A 13,028-nucleotide genomic window follows, 5' to 3' on the forward strand; every position below is an offset into this window, starting at 1 on the left:
TGTGGGGGTCCCTTTCACTCTTTCTCCTGCCCCTGTGTCCAAGTACATCGTCCAAGATGAGGGAAAGGAGTGAATGGAGAAGTCCAGGGGAGCAGAGCTCACTTACTTCCAGTGTTATCACTAAGGCCCGGGCCAGTCCTGTCGCAAAGTCTGCTGGGGAGGGAGAAGAGCCCTGGCCCCAGTCTGGGAACTCCCACGCTGCCAGGGAGACACATTCACACACAGGCCAATGGGAGAAGGCTGTAGGGGTCGGGATGGGGGATGGCGATGAGCATGTGCTCAAGAGACCTGGGATGGGGGACCATACTTTCTGGGGGCAGAGGGACTGGAAAGGAGTCTCAGAAGGGCAGTAGCAGACAGGGCACAGAGAAAAGAGCATCAGGGTGGGGTAAACGTGTGAGCACAGGATGGAGGTGGGAATGCCTGGAACATTCTGGGGATGAGCCAAGCTCAGTCTGGGGAGGAAATAGGTGATGGGTCCACTGAAGGTAAAGGGACCAGAGTGCAGAGTCAACAGGCTTGGAGCCTTGTGGGTGCAAGCGACCCTATCTTCCAGACCCAGCTGAGGCTCAGGGAAGGCACGACTGCCTGTGCCGCTCCATCAAACATGGCATGTCCCACCCAGGTAGGGGCTCCAGAGCCCACGCAGGCTGGCCCTGGGCCCTGAGGTTGCCGGGCTCTCAGGCCCCCAGAAACACAACTTCCACTGCTGGCCAAGGCCTGCCAAAGCCCTGCTCTGGCCACAGTAGGTGCCATCATTGCCAAAGATGTTGGGAGTGGGTGCTGGGGAGAGAGCCCGTGGGAACCAGTGGCTCCTCATTCCTGGCACTCCCCCACTCAACTGTGGGGACCCCAACACTGCCAGCACAACAGGCGCGACCAAAGGGGGTGGCAGGGGACACAGCGTTCTTCTGCACTGGGCACACCTTGAGAGATACTGCCGAGGAGAGTCACTATCCCCTGAAGGCAGCTTTCTCTAGGACCGTTACTTCACTTATTCATAAACTTGTATGGCCCGCCCCATACGAGCAAGAGGAGTAAACCTCAGTCTTGCTTTACTCAAGGAGCTCACGACCCAGTCAAGGGGACCAAACAGCCCAGAAAGTTAATGACAGTACAGGAAATGTCCTGAGGTTCATAGCAGTCATGAGACTTCTGGGAATAGGTGACCCAAGAGAAGCCAAGGAAACAGAAAGGCTGTTCCCAGAGAAAAAAGAGGGCTCCTTTCTTCTTCTGCCTGCCTCTGGTAGCCCACAATGGGCCGGAGAGGGCTCATGTGTGTGATGGAGAAGGGAGTGAGGGTCAGCACTGGAATCCCCCAGGATTTAGAACTAGAAGATACTCTGGGAGAATCTAATCTGACCTCCTGCACAATGCCCTGCCTGCCACCACTGGGTACCCCAGTCGGCATCAACATCCCTGGTGACAGGCAGCATCCATGAAGGCCCATATGCCCGGGCAAATGTCAGGTGCTATGGTGGCAAAAATGAGGCATCTGACCAAGCTCTGCCCTAGGCAGAGGGTAAGGAGGGCACTGAGAAAAGGGGGCTGCCCTCCATGGCTACGCAGATTTCCAGCTCTGTGCCTCATCTTTATCACGTGAGCAAGAAAGTAGGGGTGACTAAGTACACTTGGCACCTGGTGGTGGAGGGGATGGGCTCTGTTCTCTTGGGAGGGGTAGTACCTCTGGGGTGCAGCCTCTCACCTGTCTTGGGTGTGGGCACCACAAAAGTCCATCAAGCAATGAAACGGTTGTTTTCTACCCGTTACTCATGCTGGGGCCAGGCAAGGTGGAAAGGCATGAGGCAGCCCCCGTGCAGGGCAGGCCTCCCGGAAGCAGGGCTCCAGCTAGCCCTCTGCTGGATACCACCCACCTCTGCTTCAATGTGGCAGATGGGATGAGAGAAAGGCTTTGGGCTTTTGAAAAAAATCAGACTAAGGCTTAAATCTTCCTGGAAATGTCACTGTCCCTTATAAAGCACATTCTACAAGGGAACTGACCAAACACCCTGACACATCTGACGTTCATAAATAGGGATGTTTGGAAAGGAAAACATAATCTTGTGTGTAATCTTGGTCTTCTACTCCCCTGAAGGAGAGAGGTCAGTGAATAAAGCCCTATGGAAATGCCTGCCTGCGACTGCCAGGTGTGGGACCTGCCAGGCGCCTCGGAAGGAATTTGATCAAGGCCTCCTGATGACTTCTGTGACTGGCCCTGTATTTAATAATTGGGAGTGGAGGGGTGTTCAGGGGTGCAAAGAGCTCACTCACTCCAGAAGGGGTGCACAGATGCTGTAACTCCTCTGATATAAGGTAGAAAGCAAGCAAGTGAGAGTAGGCCCCAGATGCTAGGTACAGACTGTCCAACATGGAAGTGATGGTGGCTCGTCTGGGAAGTGGCAAAGGGGCTGAAGAGCAATTCAGGAAGGCCAGGGAAAGCAGATCAACAGGACTTGGTAACTTACAGGCTAAGAGACAGAAGTGGGAGGACTGGAAAGGAAGGAGGAAAGGAGCGACTTCTGAACTGAGCCAGGCCTTGAGGGCAGACGGGTCCTCCCGAGGCTGAGAAGGACATGGATGGGGGGTCAGCGGCAGGGACAAAGCCTGAGCAAGGGCCCGGAAGAGGCAGGACAGCCAAGGAGACTGACCACCGGCGTCAGTCATGTATGGGCAGCCAAGAGGGAAGAAAAAGAGAAAGTTAGGTATCCGTGCTTTATTTGTTCCTTGAAAATACCTTGTCATCTTGACTGAGCATTCCATTCGACTACAGAGATTTTTTAAAAAACCTTTGGCCTAGATATTTATCATCATTTCTGACAGGTGCTGCAGTGTCTATGGCCCCAGAGGGCGATGGGTAATGAGTGTTAGATAACAGAGCCTGTGCTCTAGTCATTCAGGCAGCCAGAGAATGGAGCTGAAAGCAACTCATAGGTCACAATTTATACCAGGGAAAAAACCCACAAATGAATCTAAGTCAGAGTCATGGCCTCTGCAGCTTTCTCCATTCTCCATGCACCAGGCAGGTCAGAACCTCAGCTGCCATGAAACAACTGTGTGGACGGACAGCCTTCCCAGCAGAAGAGATGGCACCACATAAAGAGGGAGCTGGCAGCCTGCTTCCTGATGGATGACAGCCTCTGAAGTCAGAACATCAGGGTCCAAAGCCAGGCTCGTGCTTCCTTGTGTGGTTTTAGGCAAGTCACAATTTCTCTGGACCTCATCTTCATCATCAGTAAGATGGGTATTATCAGCCTCTTGTGTACCGGCTATCATCATATAAGTTCAAATTAGATATAAGTACTAATTAAAAGCAAGAGATGACCATTTTGAACAAAAAGTCCTCTGAATCTTGGCATAATCATCCTCACTCAGCATGCCCTTTGGAGGGCTGTGGTTATGTCAGTAAGTCCTTCCCAAAGGAGACAAGGAGTAAAGAAGAAGCGGTCTGCTTTTTGGCCAAACTAGATGCATGCCATCACTGAGCTCCAACACCTAATGCCAAACACCTTCCCATAGCTATTCCCAGGCCCAGCCACATCTGCCTCAGTCTGGTGAACCAAGATGTCTGCCTATTTCCCATCCTGGCGTGTGAGGCAGTAGCACAGGCCCAGAACAAAGCTGCCACCAGCAAGTGGGCACACCACCCTTAACATCCTCACAGGATTCTCAGGACCCCAGGGATGTGGCTTTCCAACTGTGTCCAGCAAAGCCCCACTTAGGGGCCAAAAGGAGGAGGAAGGGAGTGCCTATTTCATCTTGAACTCCACTTGTAGAGTTTATATGCTGGACTAGCAGTGGTTCTCAACCCTGGCTTCTCAGTGGAGTTTACCTAATAAGACTTTCAAAAATGCTGATGCTTTGGTCCCACCTTAGATAGACTGAAACCAATTCTCAGTCAGCCGAATTTGAGCATAAGTATTTTAAACATTCTCCTGGTGATTCTAATATGCAGCCAGCGATGAGGACCCTTCTGGCTAATGGGTTTTTCAGCTTTAAAAAAATAAAATAAAATGGAAATCCTATTCTTATGGCACCATAGTAACTTATTTTAGACATTCAGTGCCCACTAAGTGCCAGGTGCTGGGGATGCAAAGATAAACACATTTCTTTTCTATCCTATTATTTCCATGTCTATTTTTCTTTCAGTGAATACACTCAGAAGGACTTGTGTGTAAGTCCATTTCCCCAGGAATAGGAATGTACACAGCACTGTCCAAAAAGGTATTTAGTAGGAACACTTAGCTTATTTTTGCAAGGTCACTAACACCCTCAGGAGACCTCAGACACACTGTAACAAAGAGCCACCCAGAATGTGCAAATTATTTTCAAGAACTGCCCCCCAACCTGTATTGGATACAAGATCAATGTATCTAAGGTGGAGGTGCTCCCTCACACCAACAATAACCAGTTAGAAAATGTATCAGGAAGATTATCCCACTCACAGCAGTAGACACTGAATTTCATAGAAAAGTTTCCTAAGTAAACTTAACCCTGTTAAGATATGTAAGGGGAAAAAATCCACTACCAAAACCCTATCAAATTAGGCAGATGACAGAAACTGGAAATCCAACAGATACAAATGGCTAAAACATCTTAATAGTAAAAGAATACATATTCTTATTTATTGGAGTGGAAGAAAAATAAATGCTAATACACAAAATGTCAATAAGGGTATAGGAAAATGCACACTTTCATACTCTAGTGGGAATATAAATTAGAATAGCTTTTCTGGAGGGCAGCTGGACATAACCATGAAAAGCTTTTAATGTGCCTTTTTGTCCAGAGTAAATCCATTACTCCATTCTTGCATCCACGTAAAAATGCACAACATGGGGTGGTGAAAACGCGCTGGAACTAGAGAGGTGGTTGTGCAACGCTGAATGCACTAAATGCTGAACCATGCACTTTAAAATTGTTAATTTTATGCTATGTGCATTTAACTCAATAAAAATTTTTTAAAAATTAAAAAAAAGTTAAATGCTTAATAGCATGTGTACAGAAGTCTGCACTGCAGCAAGGCTGGAGTCAATCCGAATGTCCATCTACTGCACACTGGTTAAGCATGATATTAATATACCCATGCAGCTGACAAACAAAAATGACAGAATTCTACATTCTGGTACAGAGTACACACTATGCTGTGAAGAAGAAAAAAAGACCTTGTAGAACAGAATTCATATATTAGCAGAAAGCAAAACTAAACCCCATCACCAAATCTAGTTTTTTGTATATGTAAATAGTCTGGAAGGATACACACCATCCCTAAACTTTGCCTGTGGGTACTTTTTTAAAATAGTTGTATGGTTTACATTTTTTAAAGCACTATTACTTTTGTTAAAAAAGAATTATGAACAATTTTTAAAAGGGATTAAGACAAGCTCTGATAGGATGAGCGGCAAAGACACCCCTGTAGTAATGCACACAGCTAGTGTCAGGGACCAGGGATCCTCAGAGAAACTGATTTCAGGGCACCAGGGGTACAAGATAAGCCTGGGACATCTTGTTAAGTCAGAAATTACAAAAACGTTCAACAAAAAATGTCAGGACACAAAAAGCAACTTGAAGGGGCTCCCACTGGCCAAATCTGAAACTATTTGAAAACCAAAAGCAAAAAAGGACAATAATGAATTATAGATCACTGGGGAAAAAAATGGGACTTGATCAGTCCATAATGAATTTAAATGTGTGTGTGTGTGTGTGTGTGTGTACATACATACATACGTACATACATACATAAACAAACTGGGGGAGAAGGCAGGGAGGACAGACTGGTAAACATGGAAGGAGTGCCAGAATGGAAAAAGTGTTTCACAACCATCATAGTAAAGATGAAATCTAAAACAACAATCATCATAGAGAAGATCAAATCAGGCCAGAATCAGCAATATTTGCTAAACCTAGGGGAAGTTTGGTGAGAAGCAGGATTTTTAAACAGTCTTACTGTATGGTCTCCAGAGATGGCCTGAGTTGGGAGAAAATAGTAACTATACCATTGAGAGAACAAAAACCACCTTAACTAATGTGTGCCAAACTCGCCCTTCCTCGCCATATAGAAGTGAGGACATTTCTCTTTTGCCAGCTGGAGGAGACTTTGTGTTTCAGTCTGGCCTGGATCTCAGCGGCATTCTCCATGGTGGCTCTTGGCTCTCCTGGCTCAGTGGTGGGCACCACTAGGGAGTTTATCCTGCAGCACAGGGCAGGCACTGCACTCCTGTCAGGTCCAACCCTCAGACCTGCAGGGCCCTCCTCTGACTTTCTCAGTTCCTTCCTTGTCCTCTCTTCCCTTGACCCTGGGTGTGGGAGCGGTTTCCTACTAAGCTGCTTTAGAGCTTTTTTTAAAAACCGCTTTTAGTAGCTAACCAATCTTTACCACTGTTAGCAACTGTTTATATTGTTTCCTGTTTTCATATTCCCCTCACTGCACCCTGAAGGATACACCAGGTGCCAGGTGATCAAAATTAACATCCCACATCACCACTGTGGGGCAGATGGCATTGTGTGCTCCTGATTGTTACACCCTGAGAGGACACATGACATGGGTGGTGCTCCAGCCACCTGGAATGCAAAACCTAGTCTAATCAAGAAGAAACATCTGACAAACCCCAAACGAGCAGCAGCACTTAAAGGAAGGGACTGTATTCTTCCAAAATGTCAGTGTCATAAGTGACAAAGTTATGGCAATGCTCCAGATTAAAGGAGATCAAAGAGACAGGACAAATGATACCTGGTCCTTGACTGGATCCAGAACTGGAGGAGATATGGTGTAAAGGACATTATGAGGTCAAATGAAACACGAATGGTAGGTTAAAGTACTGTATCAGTGTTTAATGTGCTGAATTAGAATATCCTGATTCTTAGGAAATACCCACCAAAGTATTAGAGCTAAGGGCCATGAGGTACTTACAGAGACAGCACATGCAAAAACACAAATGACAGATCAAACAGGGCAAAATATTAATAGATGAATCTACATGAAGGATATTTGGGCCTTCTATTCTTGTAATTTTTCTCTAAGTTTGAAATTATTTCCAAATAAAAGTAACTTTAAAAAAGGCAATAGGATACAGCAGTGGCCCTAAGCCTTCATGCTCTGGACGCTACCCAGGTTCTGGGATCCAGGGGTCTGTAATTCCCAAAGTTCTTTTAGGTGATTCCAATGTGCAGACAACGGTGGGACAGCGACACAGCCTGAGAGCTCATCCATTAAATCCAGACATAAAAAATGGCTCTTTTGCCCTCTGAAGAATAAGCATTGGGGAACAGAGTCTCAGGTACTACAAACTCCCAGTCCACCATTAAAGGGAAGAAGCTGCGCTTTCACCAGGCAAGCAGAGAGGAACGAGTAAAGGAGACTGTGTGGAATTAGCCTCCTGGGCAAGTTAAAGGAACAGGCTAACAATTGGTACATTTTCCCCAAAGCAACTGCCTACTCTAGAGGTTCAGTTCTGCTGTGCAGAAATTGCTGAGGACAGCCAACGTTGGTCCAGATATTGCTCACCCCAGCTCCAACCTGTGACGGGACAGCCAAAGAATGGTACATATCGAAAACCGGAAGGGAGAAGAAAAGAGACGGCTAGGGGGAGAAGGCAGTAGTGAAAGGTCATGAGGACAAGCAAAACATTCCTGCCTACTGTGCAACCTGTAGGGACAAGAGATGGGATGAGTCAGAGGAACACAGCAAACCTCTTGTAGTTCTCAAAAACCATGAATGTTTTAGTTAACTTCCACTCTGTGAACAGGAGTTTGTTTTTACTCTTCTCAACGCCTCCATTTTCAGGCAGGACAGACCTGCATGATTTTCCCCAAATTGATAGATCCAAAACCGAATGTGAACTCATGCCCATAGATACGGTCCTTACTTGCTTCCTAGCTCTGTTACTAATTCTGTTTCCTCAGTTGACTGAGCCAGAAACATGGGCCTCAACCTAGACTCCTTCCTTCCTCTCCCTTTTCTCTATCCCATATGCAATCAGTGATGGAATTCCACCATCTCTCTCCCCACCTCCACCAACGATACCCTACCCACGCTCTTGCTCTGTCCTGAGCCATTACACCTACCTCACGCCCCTTCAATCATCCTCCCTACTGCAGTCACGGACATCCACAACAGGCACACACACAGCTGCCTCATTTTCAAGTAACATTGAACCTCTACAGGATGTCGTGGGAGACCCTAGAGGACTTGGGCTTTGCCACTTCAACTTTTCCCAGCCCTGTTATTTTAAGCTCCAGGTACAACAAGCTACTTGAAGCTCCCTGCACACTCCAACCCATCTTGCATTCCTGTGTACTTTCTCTCACAAAGCCTATCCAAACTCTGGGCTCAGGCCTCTCCTCCAGGAAGTTGCCTCTGACCTCTCTGGGTACCTCCTTTGGGCTCCCATTTTTTTGTTACTATAATCATTGCATTGTATGGAAATTAACTGCTTCTGTATATAGTCCTATAATAGGACTCCACATTCCTCCAAGACAAGGAGAGCATCATCACCGTATGCCCAGTGTCATGCACACGGTTAGGTGTTCGTATTTGTAGGATATACTAGAGTGAAAAGCATCTCTGGCTTTTTGGATCCCAAGGCCTTTAGAATTTGGCAACTGATCTAATTAAAACACACGCAAATCATGTAGACATGCACCAACATTTAAAACGTTACACTGCTGCTTGGGAACTGAAGTATCCCCAAATAATTAAAAAGTACATGTTGAGGGGTGATACAGAGTTTATTGAATTAGATCCTTCTATTTACAACTGAGATCACATCTACATACTATTTTGCTAGTCTACATGGGTACATTAATCCTAATGAGTTTAGACTTATGATGAATGGGCTCAGTCATACAAAAACGCACACACACTCACACTAATTGCTTTAAAACAGTAGTGCATATATTATACTCCTCCTATAAAGCCAGCTTTGATTAAAAACTGCTAGTTTCAAAGATCAGTCTGATTTTGAAGATGAACCAAGAGACACACTGTATGATTCTAAAATCTATTTTAGCAATTTTATACAGTTGCTATCTTATTGGACTACAGTATATGTTTTTTAAAAGGACACTGATGAGGGGCACCATCTGGTGTTAACTTTAACCACAGCTGGTTTCCTCCCCCTCCCCCCAAAAACCTTTGGCCAAGAGTTCTCCATTGTGAAGACTGAAAGGGCCCCGGGACACTCCGGTAGCAGCCCCATTACTGCATGGAGGTAACAGAAGTAGGTCCAAGCCCTCCTTTAATTCTCCCACACTATGCAACCTGCAAATGGTTCTGAATTAGAACATATACTGCCATACTTAAAAACTTAGGGACATGGAGAGTCAGAATAAGGGAAAAGAAAGTCATAGGTGGGTAGGGAAGTAGGTGGGTACATGAAGAGCCAAGCTGCTTTGTCCAACACCTGTGTGCTTTAACTAAATGAACTCAGAGGCCAACGCAGTAGACCTGGCTCAATTCACCTTCCAAATCAGAACAACAAGACTAAAAAGCTCAGGCTTGCATTTTTCTACTATGCATAGGTTCCACCGGTGATGAGGAGCTCATAAGCAGGATCTCTACTCCTTCTGCACAATACGATGCATGCACACAGCATGCCCAGCAGCTGTGGGAAGAAAACAACAGAGAAAAAAGAAGGCTGAAGACCCTCTCATAGCAAGTGTGTAATTTCTTTGTTGGCAATGGAGCTGTTTCAAAGTTCAGTGATCTCAAATCATCAAAAAAGCAATAACAACAGTAATAGAGGCAATTTCTAATGACTATATTATCTTTTTAGGAGCTGTTTAAATACCAACTTTTAGTTTCCCTGCCTAAGAACACCTAAGAACAATACACGAAGAGGAGAAATGGAAGGCTCTCCTGCCATTCCCACTCTTGATCAATAGCAGTGCTCTAAAAAAAAATAACTTTCTGCAATGATGGAAACATTCTGTATCTGATAGCAAAGGTCTAGGGAGTAGAATGACCAAGACTTTGTGAATTTAGGAAATTTACTGGTGGTCTTTTCAGACATCTGGATTTGGGGACATAAGTTTTATTAACAACCACAAAATTCACTACACGCATGAACAGCCCAAAAGCCTTATGGTGGAAACCAATCAATTGGTCTGAAGGTTTTTGTTTCTTTCATAATTATTTACTATTTTTGAAATCCAGATTTGGCTCTGTGGTATTACATACATATTACTTTTTAAAGGTCACTCTTCCTTCATGATTTTATTTTAATAAGCCCTAATCCCTCTGTGGCAGCAAGCTGGAATTGTAATAAAGTCATGCCATGTTATTTTGAATAAGCAAGAGGATTAAACTGGATTAAAGAGAAAATGATTCTAGAATTTTTGACCTGGCTTCTTACAAAATATAAATAGTAACCAAAGAGCTAAATGAGAGTAACTTAATTTGCTGTTCTAACTTTTCATAATGGTTTCAGTTATTTGATTTTAAAAGGCAGGGCTTTCTGTACATATGGGGTCAATCAATTTCAACAAAATGTACCAGATCTATAAACAGGCTCTGAATGTTTGAAGTGGAAGATTGCTAATGAGATACATATACAGAGAATAACGATGTCCTCAATCTGAATCCCCATGGTATAAAGTCACACATTCCAATTTCCAGCCTCAATTAGCTCACATTCTACCCATTCAAGATACATATTTGCTGCTTAAATCCATCAGTTTCATTACATCAATATTTGCTGAGTGCAGTAATAGCACAAAACACCTTGAAGACATTTTAAAAGTGGATATTGTTGAAAATTGAGTAAATATCTATAGCCAGTCTAGACATGTTTAGTATCTAATTCCTAAAGAAATACATTTCTACTTACTGTACATCCTCAAAATAGTTATAAAATCAAACAGAATTATGTTCCCAGGCAATGTTAAATTAAGCAATAAAAACGCTAAGCTCAGAAATTACTGATTTTCTGGAAAAAAAAATCTCTCTTCCCAACCCACTTCCCTCACATTCCTTTCAGTTGGTTAACTTCTAGTGAAGGAGTCAGCACTCTCAAATGGGATCTGAAATAAGTATCATTTCTGTTCCTGAGTTTTATTTCAATTAAGTCAACTTGACCTGATTTTAAAACAATTAAATAAACTTGATAAAACCCTACTCATGCTTGGGAATGAGTCTGTTTATGAACATTAAACTCTACACATTAACTTCTTATATTCCAAACCTCATCACTAAGTGCTACAGGCCCACTTCCAAAGCTCTGCTATACTGAAATTTCACTGATTAAAAATTTCCAACAATAGACTTGGAAATATTTTAGCTTTAGAGTTATTTCTTGCAATAAAAATTTGCCCTGCAACATTCAAGCCATGAGAACTAATCTGCACTTAGTCTAAATATAATACCAAGCAACTGCAAAAAATAACTGCTAAATACAGAGGCAAGTGGTAATTAAAAAAACTGACTGCCAAGGATTAAAATGTTCTAGAATATACTATGTAGGGGACATTATGGGAAAATAGGTATTGTTTGTTATATAAGGTTTTGGAACTGCACACTGGAAACACCCTTTTCTGAGAAAAATGTGGAACTCTGTATCAAAAAGTCACTTATAGGGGTGCCTGAGTGGCTCAGTAGGTTAAGCATCTGACTTCAGCTCTGGTCATGATCTCCTGGTTCCATGGGTTCAAGCCCTGCATTGGGCTCTGTACTGACAGCTCAGAGCCCGGAGCCTGCTTTATATTCTATGTCTCCCTCTCTCTCCCACTTGTGTTTCTCCCACCCCCCTCTAAAATAAATAAACTTTAAAAAAAAAAAAAAAAAAAAAAGGAACCAAAGGTTACATACCATATGGTTCCATTCATATATTTTGAAAAGACAAAATTTTAGAAATGGAGAACAGATTAATGGTTGCCCAAGGTATGGGGGGAGGAGGCACAGGATGGAGGTGGGTGCAGTTAGTTATAAACAGGTACCAGGAAGAATCCCTATGGTGTTAGAACTGTTCAGTAAACCCACCAGGTCATAAAACTGTACAGAACTGAACATACACAGGTAGAAATGAAAAATCTGAATAAAATTGGTGAATTGTATCAGTGCCCATACCTTCGTTGTGATATACTACAGTTTTGCAAAATATTACCCCAGGGGCGGGGGGGACTGGGCAAGGCATACAAAGATTTGTCTGTATTACTTCTTAAAAATGCGCATGTATAGGGGTGCCTGGTTGGCTCAGTTGGTGGAGCATGCGACTCCTGATCTCGGGGTCATGAGTTTGAGCCCCACAATGGGGCTAGTTTCCTTAAAAAAAATACATGTGAACATACAATTATAACAATTTTATAAAACAGCAAGGTAGAAAACTGTATACCATAAGCTTCTATTTGCATAAAAAATATTTATGTGCTGTCTAACCACAACTACTTCTGGGAAGATATACAGAAAACTGGTATCAGTGGTTAATACTTGATGAGGGATGGGGAGAATGGGTCTCAAGAACTAAGGTAAAACTGAGAGGGAGACCTACATTTTACTAAATTTAAATAATCTGAAAAAAATTCTATCAAATGGGTAAAACTTTCAAAACTTTCAGAAAGTTAACAAGATTTCATTTCCTCTAAACCAAAACAAAACCTAGCCACTCAAGAATTAGCTTCCCAAGCCTTAAAGAAGAGTTACTTGAAATATTTAAGAGTGTATCAGAATCAGCCCACTAGATTTTACCTATGTGGGGGCCCAATGTGAAGTGTTATTCACTTATGTTTTTAACTCACATTAATGAGTAACTGACAGTCAAGAAGCAGCAGGAGGAAATAGCAGTCTCAACCTCCTTCACACTTGGCAATATAGACCAGAAAAAACCAACATGGCTTTGGGAAACAGTTCTCTGTGAAAGTTTGCTCTTGGTGATCCATCTTGAGGACATGCCAACTTTGTAAGACTCCAAAGACAGACAATTCCCATTTTTCCCATATTTACTTTGCAGAAAGCCTTACCCTAGCAAATACTTGATATCGTCAAATCAAAACATAGATTTTTGTCTATTATTATGACCAGATCTTTTAAATATAAAATTCCT

At 43.5% G+C, this 13,028-nt stretch overlaps 1 protein-coding gene across 1 annotated transcript in view; it reads right to left on the minus strand.

Annotated features, from left to right (window-relative positions):
* Nucleotides 1-8,702: 8,702 nt before the first annotated feature.
* The window catches only part of TSPAN3 (tetraspanin 3), a 29,118-nt gene continuing 24,792 nt past the window's right edge, over nucleotides 8,703-13,028 (minus strand). The window contains exon 7 of the mRNA XM_042941325.1: nucleotides 8,703-9,596. Within this exon, the coding sequence (XP_042797259.1) occupies nucleotides 9,504-9,596 (93 nt within the window). The 3' untranslated portion in view covers nucleotides 8,703-9,503. The remainder of the gene's footprint in view (nucleotides 9,597-13,028) is intronic.

The sequence above is a fragment of the Panthera leo genome, chromosome B3 (genome assembly GCF_018350215.1).
Source record: "Panthera leo isolate Ple1 chromosome B3, P.leo_Ple1_pat1.1, whole genome shotgun sequence".
NCBI classification, from domain to species: Eukaryota; Metazoa; Chordata; class Mammalia; order Carnivora; family Felidae; genus Panthera; species Panthera leo.